This window comes from Globicephala melas, chromosome 16 (genome assembly GCF_963455315.2).
Source record: "Globicephala melas chromosome 16, mGloMel1.2, whole genome shotgun sequence".
Lineage (NCBI taxonomy): Eukaryota > Metazoa > Chordata > Mammalia > Artiodactyla > Delphinidae > Globicephala > Globicephala melas.
This window is the reverse complement of record NC_083329.1, coordinates 33,846,365-33,860,555: the sequence shown is the minus strand read 5'-3', so window position 1 is coordinate 33,860,555 and position 14,191 is coordinate 33,846,365. Positions and strand designations below refer to the sequence as shown.

The following is a 14,191-nucleotide window of genomic DNA, read 5'->3' as shown; positions in this document are numbered from 1 at the left end:
CATTCAGTGATACAGCAAAGATGCAACCTCCGCACAGCCCACCTTCAGAGGACAAAACTTTACATCACATAGGAATATGCTAGTGGGAGGTGGGATTCCTGGCTGAAGTCTGGCTAGGAGGATCACACATGGAGTCAATGAAGACATGTGTGTGGAGACAGATTTAGCACATAATATCTACAAAAATGACTTTCAAACAAAGTAAATGACTCAAAACAGCCTTTGCCTATTTCTCTAGTGAGCTGTTTTATCTTTTACTTATTTACTTATAGAAGTTCATATCTGCTATATGCTTTGCAAATATCTTCACTGGGTATGTGCTTGTCTTTTGTTTTTGTGTTTCTATTGAACAGAAATGTTAAGTTTTAATGAAGTCAACTTTATCTTTAAATCTATGGCTTATCTTTACCTCTAAAAATATGGTTTGTGCTATGTGTGCTTGAGAACGCTTTTCCTATCTTAAGATTTTTAAAAATTCTCGTATATTTTCTTCTAAAAGTTGTATAAAGTTTTCTTTCTATAATTAGGTCCAGTCAACCTGGAATTTATTTTTGTGCATGGTGTGAGATGAGATCTAATTTTATTTATTTCTACATAGATAACTGCCACTACACCAGTTATTGAAAGGTCCATCCTTTACCTACTCATTTGTAATGTACCTCTGTCTTATGTCAAGTTTCCATACACTTGTGGATATGCTTCTAGGGTCTATAATCTATTCTACTGTTATCTTCAGGTATCCTTGCACCAGTTCCACTACTGTAACAACTAAAATTTTGATATCTGGTAGAAGTAGTGCCTTCCTTGTTGTTCTTCAAAATTATCTTAGCTCTTCTTGGCCCTTTACTCTTTCTTATTAATTTTATAATCAGATTATAAGATTATAAAATAAAAACTTCTAGGGCTTTCAAATGGCACTACACTGAATTTAGATAAATTAGGGGTGAAATAACTGTGTAATGTTGAGTTTACCCATTCACGGACATGGTTTATCTTCCTGTTTACTCAAGCTTTTTTTTTTTTAATTTATATTATTTATTTATTTTTGGCTGCATTGGGTCTTTGTTGCTGTGTGTGGGCTTTTCTCTAGTTGTGGCGAGCGGGGGCTACTCTTTGTTGTGGTGCGTGGGCTTCTCATTGCAGTGGCTTCTCTTGTTGTGGAGCACAGGCTCTAGGCGCGCAGGCTTCAGTTGTTGTGGCACGTGCGTGGGCTCAGTAGCTGTGGCTCGCAGGCTCTAGAATGCAGGCTCAGTAGTTGTGGCACATGGGCTTAGTTGCTCCATGGCATGTGGGATGCTCCTGGACGAGGGCTCGAACCTGTGTCCCCTGCATTGGCAGGCAGATTCTTAACCACTGCACCACCAGGGAAGCCCTACTCAGGCATTCTTTTATATCCATTATATATTTCTTGCTCTTCTGTTAGAGTTGTTTCTAAATACCTTGTAGATATTTTTATATTGTAAATGAAATAATTTTTCCTGTAGCATTTTTCTAATTGATTACTATTGATACAAGAATGCAATGTTAGTGTTTCTCTTCTCTTGGCAACGTTGGTGAATAATCTTATTTTTAATGACTGATCTGAAGAGTTCTTGAATTTTTTATGCAATCATATGGAAATAAGGAAAATTTCCTTTTGCTTCCTTTCAACCTCTTACTTATCACGTTTTTTTCCCTTAACTTCCTGTAATGACTAGTACCTACGGCACAACTGAACAAAAAATTGATTAGAGGGTATTCTTGTTTTGTTTTTGCCTTTCAACAGAAATCCCTTTGAAACGTCAGAATTAATCATGATGTCTGGCATAGGTTGTTATCAACTCGAGAGTTTTTTGTTGTTTTTTTCATGAATGAGTGCTTTTTTGTTGTTTTGTTCATGAAGGAGTTTTATCAAATGCTTTTCCTGGGTCTATCACTGCCTATGAAATGACTGCCTATCACTCTGAATTACTTAAACTGTAGGTTGGGACCCACTCGATTGTGCTGAAATAAATTTAATGTATTGGCAGACCAGAATTTTTTTTAAAAGAAACAGAATATAACAGAGGGTACCAGACTACATCTGAAAATATAAGAAAGATATTGTTTGGTAAAACTTTTGTTTCAGTTGCTTACACAAACACGCATACATGTGCTCTGAGTAAAATATGCTTCTTACTGTGGGTTATATAAAGTACTGTCAAGGACTAACATTTTATTGTAAGGTTTTCTTAAAAATACAGAACACAATGCTTGGTTTTTGTTCATTTAAAAATACCCAGCTTTTCCTGATAGTAAATAATAATAATATTATTAAAATAATATTTTAAATATTAATGTTAAAATAATAAATCATAATCCCTTGATGGACAAAATGGCCCACAGAAACATCTGAAGTTACTAAAAAATAATAGAAGTAAATTAAGTATGAATTTCTGACAAGGATTCTTCTGCAAGAATAACTTTTGCAAAATTTTATACGTGTGTAATTTCTAAGGTAAGGGTATACAGCTTTCATCATACTTTCAAACTTGTCTGTGACCTTAACAATCGACAGAACCTCTACTCCAAAAAGTTCAATGTTAGTTTATATTTCTACACTCAGTAGGTAACTTGGTATTTGCATTACTTATATCACATTTTCTGTACTTTTGTACTGAGTCTGGCTAACTCACCTCTTAGCTGTTTATATTACCTCATATTTTGCTAACTGCCTAGCCTTGTCAGCGGTTAAAAAAAGAAATATGCTCTTAAACTCCACCTCTACGTAACTGACCTCATTCAATGTTTTTCTTTGCCCATCACTCCCGAAACCTTCTTCTAGGACATTTTAAGATTGTTTCTTGTTTGTGACCAGAGGTAATACTGCTCACCTTATTCACTGGATTTATTTCTGGAAGATCTGTGGCTGCTTCCTGATTATGCTGATTGTGATTTATCACCAGTGAGACTATTTAAAAGAAGGCAACTCCCAAAGAGGAGCTCTAACACGTTCTGCACAATAGCAGCACTGTTGGTGGAGGTATCTAACCTGCCAAAGGGACCATTTAAAGGACAACACTCATTTGGATGTAGTAATTTGAAATTTGGTTTTTAAAACTCAGTCCCTCTTGATATACCACGTATGCTGATGTCCTCTACGAAAGCCACTTTCCAGATAATTAATCATTACAGACATTTTAGAGACCACAATATCCACCTTAGCAGTGATGCTGTCACAGGGTGCCAAATATTATAAGTCTAAAGAATACAGTATCACTGCTTCTAATTACAATTTTTAAAAACTCCTACTTCTATAAAGCTATGCTAATTCCCTGGCTGCTGCTAGATACATTAGAATGGTATCCAAACTGAAAGAAAGCTGTCTTTATAGTCTTTTTTTAAAAGTTCCCCAAATTAACTTATGTAATAAGCATAAATTTTAAGTACACTAAACAATCTATTATTTTTATGCTATTTCATAATCCCCAAAGCAGTATTTTAAAATCACAGCAACCTTTTTTTTTTTTTTTTTTTTTTTTTTTTGCGGTACGCGGGCCTCTTACTGTTGTGGTCTCTCCCGTTGCAGAGCACAGGCTCCGGACGCGCAGGCTCAGCGGCCATGGCTCACGGGCCTAGCCGATCCACGGCATGTGGGATCTTCCCGGACCGGGACACGAACCTGCGTCCCCTGCATCAGCAGGTGGACTCTCAACCACTGCACCACCAGGGAAGCCCCCACAGCAACCTTTAACAATGATTACATCTTGTGAAGTGGTAATGGCAAGAGTAGATGAAGAAAAGGGCAACTTTTTGTTTTTTAAAAAAAAATACTTTTGTATCATTTAAATATTTAAATTAAATGTACTTTTTAATGAAAAACTGAATAAAGATAAAGGGTACAATTGTAAAATCAAGAATCTCTATATTTATTTTATTCTACTCCCTGTTACTCCCCACCTCTAATCTCCTACCAGGATGTTGTAGCACTTTGAGAGCAGGGACCTTGTGTGTCTTCTATAGTCATGCCCGGAGCAGACACTATGCATCTATCTACCTGTAGATAGTAGAGGTGGAGGTAATGGGAGCAGGGGGGTTCAACAAGCCTTGAAGTGAGCATTCTATTTACTCAGAATAAAGAGATCTATTATCTCCTCCCTTTGAAATGCTGGTTAATATCTACTCACAGGGACTTCCCTGGTGGTCCAGTGGCTAAGACTCCAAGCTCCCAATGCAGGGGGCCCGGGTTCAATCCCCGGTCAGTGAACTAGATCCCACATGCCGCAACTAAGAGTTTGCATGCTGCAACTAAAAGATCCTGCATGCCGCAACCAAAGATCCCACATGCCACAACTAAAAGATCCCATGTGCTACAACTAAGACCTGACGCAGCCAAATAAGTATTTTTAAAAAATATCTATTCACAGCTCTAACTGCTCTGTTCCTTAAACAGTCAGACCCCTATTTGTATGGGATGGCCAGAGTAACCTCTAGAGGGCTAAATAACTGCTTAGGTCACTGTTACTACAATTTTGAGAATATCATTCCACGTATTACGTACAAAGTCCAATGCCAGAATCACTCTGTTGTACACCTGAAAATTACATAATATTGTACATCAACTACACCTCAATTTAAAAAAATATCCAATGCCAAGGGCCCAACTCCTGTTGACATCCTTCTTTTTGAACTACTAGCCAAAATGTTACTCATCTGTTAAAGGGATTATTACCACTTCATTCTTACTATTTCTAAAAGCTAAATTCAATTCTATCACCTTGTTATCCAACAAACTTGCTTCATATTTGGTCACTCCTCTTCTCAATAAACTATCACCTTCTCCATGAAGCTCACATACCTAAGTTTTAACCTCTTCTTAGGTCACGAATCACATATAGGTGCCTACATAGGGACCTGACAGATAACATATGTGTAGGGGCATGGTTTAAGAAATACCAAGTAGTAACAGTGATATAACAACCATTTATCAGCTCCAGACTCTGAGTTTATGAACAACAGGGTAGGTGGGAACAAGGAGTTCTGCAATCTTCTATCCTGAACTGTAAAATACAATACTGGGCAAAGGGGCCATGGTTTAAATGAGATCAAGGAGGATGGATGCATTAGAGCCGCAGCTGACAAACCTGTTCCAAATTTGCTGAAGGGGTGTTTGGGATTCCCTGTAGCTTTTTCCAACTGAAAGAGTCTCCAAGCATCGTTCATCACATTCTTCTCATGTTCTGAATCAACTGCATTTACCTCTCTGTCTTTGCAACTCTCATCAAACAAGGGGCACAGGAAAAACTGTGCAAACCTAAGGGTAAGAAACATAATTAACAATTTGAAAGCTGTTATTTTAAGTGGCCTTTTAAAAATATGTTTAAAAAAATATGTTTGAAACTTAGATAGGAAATATGAATTCTACAGAATAAGAAAAAACTACCATTGCTACTTAGAAAAAAGGAATATAAGTTCTAAGTAACAAAAAATATAATATCATACATATGTAAATTCAGAGAACTCTACACCAGATATGTTAAATAATTAGTGAAAATATAAAAAGATTAACACCTCTGATTCTGACAATTCCCATGTGTTGTTACCACACCACCAAGCAATTCTCCGACACCAGCTGGGTGGCCTAAAATTCAACTCAATACTGGTATCATCAGATCTACAAGACTGCCCCCAACTTCAAACACCAATTGCAAGTCCAGGTTGTCACCTGGGCTTCTGACCAACTGGCTGTAGATCAGAGGTTCCCACGACCTCCTCCTCGGGTTCGATTAATTTCCTAGATCAGCTTACAGGACTCAGAGAAATGTTTTACTTACTAAATTACTGGATTTATTATAAAAGGATATGATTCAGGAACAGCCAGATGAAAGAGATGCATAAGGCAAGGTATGTGGGAAGGGTATGGAGCTTCCATGCCCTCTAGGCAGGCCACCCTCCCCAAATCTCCATGTGTTCACCAACCTGTAAGTTCTCCAAACCTCGTCAGGATTGGGTAAATCACTGATCACTGGTGACTGAAGTCAATCTCCAGCCCCTGGACTGAAAGTTCCAACCCTTAATCACAGGGCTGGCTCCCCTGGCAACCAGCCCCCAACCTCAGATTATCAAGGGACTTCCCCAAAGTCACTTCATTAAAATAACAAAAAGCAACCTTTGGCTCTCATCACTTAGGAAATTCCAAGGGTTTTAGGAGCTATGGGCCAGGACCAGGGACAAAGACCAAATATATACTTCTTCTTATAAACCACAATACAACAACAACAAAAAGTCAGGGCAGACTTATGAGACAGAAGCAATGTATTTAAGATTTACAATTCGGCATGTCTATGAAAATCCCTGTTGTATATGCCTAATTCTCCAAGAAAGGAAAAGGCAGGTGATGGTTCTTAGGCAATAAATCTTAAATTTTCAGTTTTAATTGCAATTTCACTAAGACTCAGGCATTTTAGGACACACTAAGTGACCTATTTTTAAAAGGTTCTACCTGAATATTTTTCCTTCTTATAAAGAAAAGGAAACAAACTTTAATTAGTGGAAAAAATAATGGAGTAAAAAACCTATGACACAGTAGTTTGACTAAGACATAATTATGGGCTTTTATGAAATATTAAGAGAATTTTAAAAATTTAATAAGCAGCGGTTCAACAAATAACATGGCAGGTAACTTTAACATAAGTAACCAATATGCTTTTCTTGAGGCTATTCTTTAATAGTAGTACCAAAGCTGAACTAAGATTCCTTTAGCTAATAAATTAACTTTCCTATATCAGGTTGCAATTTAAATCATGATTTCATATAGTAATAAGTCTTCTTAAGAAACTTTAGACCCCATCTTATAAAAAACAACGTCCAGAATTCAGATGAAGACAAGAGAAGAGGCTCTGTCTAAATGCGACTACTACTCAGTGGGCCTAAGAGACTCCTGGGTTTATAAACATCTCAGCAACTGCACCTCATCGTCCAGCTGTCAAAAAGACTGTTACCATTACTTGATATTATTTTAAGCACATAGTGAATACAATCCCGTGCTAAGTACTTTACGCATACCAATCCAAAGGGAAACTCCATCTATCCGGAGCCTGTAATCAAAGATATATGGAAACAGATAATTCTAGACATATAACCACTTTTACCTACCTCAATTCAGGCTGGGAAAAGTGCCTAATAGCTACATACCATAGCTGGACAAGTCCACATAAAGGGTCATGATTCTGACACAGTATAATCAATATTTTTGAAAGATGCTCTATATAAGTGGTTTTTTTACTCTGATCCAAGTAACAGACATCCTCCATCAAACAGAGATCTATTATATGAACATCTGCTGAAGCATTTGTAAAGCAGGAAATTAAATTCAGTGTATGATCCCAGGGAACTCATTAATGGAAGTCTTCTGGGAATACATACAAAAGATGATTACACCTCAAAGCTGCTGCCTGAAGACTGAAACATAAGCTAGAATAAATAAGAAACAGGCTACTCTGACCCAGTCCTGTATCCTGAACCCATGCCCTTGTTCTGTTAATGTTCTTTGTGCTACAGAATAAATTCAAACTATTAGGTTTGAAAAAAAATGACTATTAATATAAGTAAGCAATTAAAGCTGAGAATTACTAAAATTGTGAAGTCAAACTTCATTATAGACCCATCAAAAGGCTGCAGAATTACACCTTCTTGGTAACACAGAAAACTGTAAAAATTCACCACAGGAAAAATTACACTTTGAACAATGAATCAAATCACTGATATGATAAAAAAAATTATATACTGTTAGCTGTATAGAAAATTGACCAAGAAATTAGAATAGCCTAATGGAGCTTGCTCCAGAAAATACTTTCACAAAATGTCCCCAGGGCTGAAACAGCAGGTCAAAACATTCTGTATCCACTAAGTATCCTTGAGGATTGAGGAACTAAAGGAGAACAGAATATTTAAGTTCTAGCATTCTGGAATAGGAGATGGTTGAAAGGAGATCCATGACATCATTACAGTTTATTCTTCATCACGTGCTTCATATGCAATACCAGTTAGAATGGGAAGGCCTGGTGAGAATTTTATAAGTCAATAAAATATTTTGTAGGCTTAAAGTCTGGTTTAAAGTCATGCCATTATTTTTCCTCTACCACAATGTAAATATACGGCATCATTCATTATTCTCTTTTTTATAAAATCCAGAGGGGGAAAATACTGGTTAAAATATCTTTTGTTAAGCTATAAAGCTGTGAAGACATCTTTGTAAAAATATTAATTATTATTATTAACATGATAAGTGAACACAGGTGGATAATTCATAGGGTATTTTCAGCATTACCTGTCTAGGGCACCTTCTAGGTGTTCATGAGAAACATCAAAATAGTAATTGGTATGCTCTCCACTAGTAAAGGCATTTGAACTTCCTGCATGCTCACTGAGAAACTGGCTGTATTCATTTTCTTTAGGGTATTTCTTTGTTCCTAAAAATAGCATATGTTCACAAAAATGACTTAAGCCAGCAATATTTGCAGGATCCGACAAGGAACCTGAAAGAGAAGAGAAAATATACATATATAATAAATCATTTTTTTATATGTTGAAAGCTATGGAGTACAGATGAATCACAGATGATTTGGAACTTCTGTTAGCATGATAACTCCAACCACAGTCAGAGAAAGTTAAGCATAGGCTACTCTAAATGGTGCAGTTTAGATTCAAATTCAAGCCCCAGCTTTTGACATCAGTTAGTTGGTGGCCTTGGGCAGATACTTAACTCCTCTGGACATTAGCTTCCTCACACATCACGCTAAGAGGAAGAGTTGAATTCACTGTTTTAAAGAGCTAGAAACTTTCTAGCTCTTATATTTTATTGCAGGAGACAATATAGCATAGTGCTAAGAGCATAAGTTTGGGGGTTAGCAGCTCTACTAGCTGTAAAACTTTGAGCAAAATATTTTGCTTCAGTCACTTTTTAAAAAAAAAATTTGTTTATTTATTTATTTTATTTATTTTTGGCTGCACTGGGTCTTTGTTGCTGGGCGCGGGCTTTCTCTAGTTGCGGTGAGTGGGGGCTACTCTTCGTTGCGGTGTGCAGGCTTCTCATTGCGGTGGCTTATCTTGTGGCGGAGCACGGGCTCTAGGCACGCAGGCTTCAGTACTTGTGGCTCGTGGGCTCTAGAGTGCAGTCTCAGGAGTTGTGGCGCACGGGCTTTGTTGCTCCGCATGATGTGTGATCTTCCCGGACCAGGTCTCAAACCCCTGTCCTCTGCATTGGCAGGCAGATTCTTAACCACTGCACCACCAGTGAAGCCCTCAGTCACTTTTTGTATACATACCTTACTTAGAGAGTTGTGCAACTACAAATTAGACGATAATTTGCAAAGCACATTGAGCTGTGCTTGGCAATAATTATTTGTTCAACTTATGATGGTTATTATCTTATTTTCCCAATTCTAAAATGCCATTGAATTAAATAAAAGCTTTTCAGAGAGGAAAAAAAGAAACTAAATGTACATATAAATAAGAAATAACTTGATTAAAGCAGCATTAAATGTGGAAGAAATGTGCACACAAGAATTTAGGAAATATGGTATCCCCTAGTATATCAAAAGTTTATAAAGTAAAGGCATTAGAACTGTCACTGTTTTAAAGGATGGGAATGAATTTCCTTGCTGCTAGGTCACCTTAGCTGGGAACCTAACAAGATACTTTTGGTAAATGTAAGGCGATTTAACTTAGACAACTGTAGATTACCAACAGCTGTACAGGACTACTGTACAAAGTAAGATACACCGAACTGGTAACTACCAGGTCTCCATTTGCACAAATATGGAGAGTTCTAATAATTGTCAACATTAGGTCGATGAAACTGAACAAAGCTTAATTCATAATTTTAAACTGTACCTATGTGTACATCAAGTGCTGCTGATGATTTATCTGTTGTGGGATCACTGATGAGAAGTACTTTGATCCCATTGGCCAGCTCTAGTCCACGGTATTCTCGCTTGTCTTCAGGAGATTTGATGATATGATTTCCTACTCTCTTGATAGCTGGATTATTCATTTTGCTGTAAGTCTTTTTTTGGAAACTGAAAAGAAATAAATTATTAATTGTTGGATTGTGCTTTTTTCTTTTAATGAACAAAGAGTAACAAGCAAAACCATATAATATATCATCAGATTAAAAAATGTGTACAATCAAGTACAACTGACATACAATATTAGTTTCCGGTGTACAGCACAGTGATTCATCACTAACTGATCACCACAATAAGTCTAGTAACCATCTGTCACCATACAAAGTTCTTAAAATATTATTGACTATATTCCCTACATCCCCATTGACTTATTTATTTTATAACTGGAAATTTATACCTCTTAATCACCTTCACCTATTTTGCCCAACCCCCCCCCATCCTCCCCTCTAGCAACCAACAATTTTTCCTCTGTATCTATGAGTCTGTTTCTGTTTTGTTTGTTCACTTATTTCGTTTTTTAGATTCCACATATAAGTAAAATCAAACGATATTTGTCTTTCTCTGACTTATTTCACTTAGCATAATACCCCTCTAGGTCCATCCGTGCTGTTCCAAATGGCAAGATTTCATTATTTTCATGGCTGAGTAATACTCCTGTGTGTGTATATGTGTGTGTGTGTGTGAGGTATGGTACACAGACACACACACACTGGAATATTACTCAGCCATGAGAAATAATGAAATCTTGCTATTCGCCTTTCATCCATATCTTGGCTACTATAAATAATGCTGCAATGAACAAAGGTCTGCCTGTATTTTTCAAATTAGTGTTCTCATACTTTCTGGATAAATACCCAGAAGTGGAACTGCTGGATTGTATGGTAGTCCTATTTTTAATTTTTTGAGGAAACTTCATACAATTGGTGCATTGCATGAAGTCCACCAATAATGCACAAGGGTTCCCTTTTCTCCATGTCCTCGTCAACACTTAATTTGTTGTCATTTTTTTTTTCACATTTCTTTGTACCTGTCTTGTGATAATTGGCAATTGGCACTTCTTGCTTACATTGATTTGTTAATATTTCTGATTTCACGGCTTCACATCTCAATATTCAATTATAAATTCATATTCCAAAAGTTACACTAAGAAAAGATTCAGAAAGATCCAAATATGAAATGAATAATTCAAGCTTTCAATACAGAAAAAATCATGTTCACATTGGTTTTTTTTTTAATTTAAAGTAACAATGGTTCTTAATTGTTGTCTTTTTGATAACAGCCATTCTGACAGGTGTGGGGTGGTTTTGATTTGCATTTCCCTGATGGAGTGATGTTGAGCATCTGTTCATGTGTCTGCTGGCCACGTGTATGTCTTCCATGGATAAATGTATATTCATTTTTTAAATGTCCATTTTTTAAATCAGATTGTTTTTGATATTGAGTTGTGTGAGTTCTCTATATATTTTGGATATTAACCCTTTATCAAATATATCATTTGCAAATATCTTCTACCATTCAGTAGATCGTCTTTTCATTTTGTTGATGGTTTCCTTAGCTGTGCAACAGCTTTTTAGTTTGATGTAGTCCCATTTGTTTATTTTTGCCTGAGGAGATACATACAAAAAAATATTGCTAAGAACGATGTCAAAAAGCATACTGCCTATGTTTTCTTCTAGGAGTTTTATGGTTTCAGGCCTTACATTTAAGTCTTTCATCCATTTTGAGTTTATTTTTGTATATGGTATAGGAAAGTGATTCAGTTTTCCCAGCATCACTTGCTGATGAGAATATCTTTTCCCCAATGTACGGTCTTGGCTCCTCTGTTGTAAATTAATTGACCCACATGTGAGTGGGTTTATTTCTAGGCTCTCTATTCTGTCCCATTGATCTATGCATCTGTTTTTGTGCCATATAGTTTTGATTACTATAGCTTTCTAGTATAGTTTGAAATCAGGAAGCATGATAACTCCAACTTTGTTTTTCTTTCTTAAGACTACTTTGGTTATTAAGGGCCTTTTGCAGTTCCATATGAATTTTAGGATTATTTGTTCCGTTCTGTGAAAAATGTCATTAGTATTTTCATAGGGATTGCACTGAATCTGTAGATTGCTTTGGGTAATGTGTACATTTTACCAATATTAATTCTCCTATCCATAAACATAATATAATCTTTCCATTTATTTGTGTCATCTTCAATTTCTTTCATCAATGTCTTATAGTTTTCAGAGTTCAGGTCTTTCATCTCCTTGATTAAATTTATTCCTAGGTATTTTATTCTTTTTGATGCAAATGTAAATGGGATTATTTCCTTCATTTCTCCTTCTGCAAGTCTGTTATTACTATACAGAAACACAAAAGATTTCTGTATACTGATTTTGAATCCCACAGTTTCACTGAATTCATTTATTAGTTCTAACAGTTATTTTGGAGGAGTCTTTAAGGTTTTCTATATACAGTAGCATGTCATCTGAAAATAGTAATCCATTACTATGTTGAATAAAAGTGGTGAGGGTGGGCATTCTTGTCCTGTTCCTGATCTTAGAGGAATAGTGTTCAGCTTTTCACCATTGAGTATTATGTTAGTTGTGAGTCTGTCATATATGGCCTTTATTATGTTGAGGTTATATTTCTTCTATACTCACTTTGTTGACAGTTTTTTCTTTTCTTTTCTTTTCTTTTTTGCTGTACGCGGGCCTCTCACTGCTGTGGCCTCTCCCGTTGCGGAGCACAGGCTCCAGACATGCAGGCTCAGCGGCCACGGCCCACGGGCCCAGCCGCTCTGCGGCATGCGGGATCCTCCCAGACCGGGGCACGAAGCCACGTCCCCTGCATTGGCAGGCGGACTCTCAACCACTGTGCCACCAGGGAAGCCCCTGACAGTTTTTTTCATAAATCGATGTTGAATTTTGTCAAATGGTATTTCTGCATCTGTTGGGATGATCACATGATTTTTATCCTTCGTTTTGTTAATATGATGTTTCATGTTGATTGATTTGCAGATGTGGAACCATCCTTGAATTGCTGGAACAAATCCCACTTCATTGTGGTATATGACCCTTTTAATGTATTGTTGAATTTGGTTTCCTAATATTTTGCTGAGGATTTTTGCATCTTTGTTCATGTGATTTTCTTTTTTTTTTTTAATGGTGTCTGTATCTGGTTTTGGTATCAGGGTAACACTGCCCTTGTAGAATGATTTTTGAAGTGTTCCTTTTCCTCTTTAATTTTTTAGAATAGTTTGAGAAAGACAGATTGATATTAAGTCTTTTTTAAATGTTTGGTAGAGTTCACCTGTGAAGCTGTGTGGTTCTGGACTTTTGTTTGGAACTTTTTGATTACTGATTCAATTTCATTACTAGTTACCTGTCTGTTCAGATTTTCTGTTTCTTCGTGATTCAGTCTCAGAAGATTGTATGTTTCTAGGAATTTATCCATTTCTTCTAGGTTGTCCAATTTTTTGGCAAGTAATTGTTTATCACAGACTCTTATGATCCTTTGCATTTCTGTGGTATCAGCTGTAACTTCTCTTTCATTTGTTTTTATTTATTTGGGTCCTCTCTTTATGAGTTTGGCTAAAGGTTTATCAATTTTGTTTATCTCTTCAAAGAATCAGCTTTTAGTTTCATTGTATTTTCTATTGTTCTTTAATCTCTATTTCATTTATTTCTGCTCTGATATTTTTTATTTCCTTCCTTCTACTAACTTTGGGCTCTATTTGTTCTTCTTTTTCTAGTTCCTTTAGGTGTAAGGTTAGATTATTTATTTGAGATTTTTGTTTCCTGAAGTAGGCCTGGATCGCTATAAACTTCTTTCTTGAAACTGCTTTTGCTGTGTTCCACTGATTTTGGAACACTGTATTTCCATTTTCATTTGTCTCAAGGTATTTTGTGATTTCCTCTTTGCTTTCTTCACGGGCCCACTGGTTGCTTAGCATCATGTTGTTTAGCCTCCATGTGTTTGTGTTTTTTCCATTTTTCTTGTAACTGGTTTCTATTTTCATACCATTGTGGTCCAAAAAGATGCTTATTTAATATAATTTCAGTGTTCTTAAATTTTCTGACTTGTTTTGTGGCTCAGATGTGATCTATCTGGGAGAATGTTCCATGTGCACTGGAAAAGAAGGTATATTCTGCTAGTTTGGGGTGAAATGTTCTGTAGATATCTATTGAGTCCACTTGATATAATGTGTCATTTAAGGCCAATGTTTCCTTATTGATTTTCTCTCTGAATGATCTATCCATTGATGTAAGTGAGGCTTTAAAGTC

At 36.3% G+C, this 14,191-nt stretch overlaps 1 protein-coding gene across 3 annotated transcripts in view; it reads right to left on the bottom strand.

Annotated features, from left to right (window-relative positions):
- The window catches only part of IDE (insulin degrading enzyme), a 109,958-nt gene that overhangs the window by 63,162 nt on the left and 32,605 nt on the right, over window positions 1-14,191 (bottom strand). For all 3 annotated transcript variants that reach the window (XM_030865087.2, XM_030865088.2, XM_030865084.2), the window contains 3 exons: window positions 9,853-10,037; window positions 8,288-8,495; window positions 5,103-5,272 (listed from right to left, as the gene is read on the bottom strand). In XM_030865087.2, the coding sequence (XP_030720947.1) occupies window positions 5,103-5,272; window positions 8,288-8,495; window positions 9,853-10,037 (563 nt within the window). The remainder of the gene's footprint in view (window positions 1-5,102; window positions 5,273-8,287; window positions 8,496-9,852; window positions 10,038-14,191) is intronic.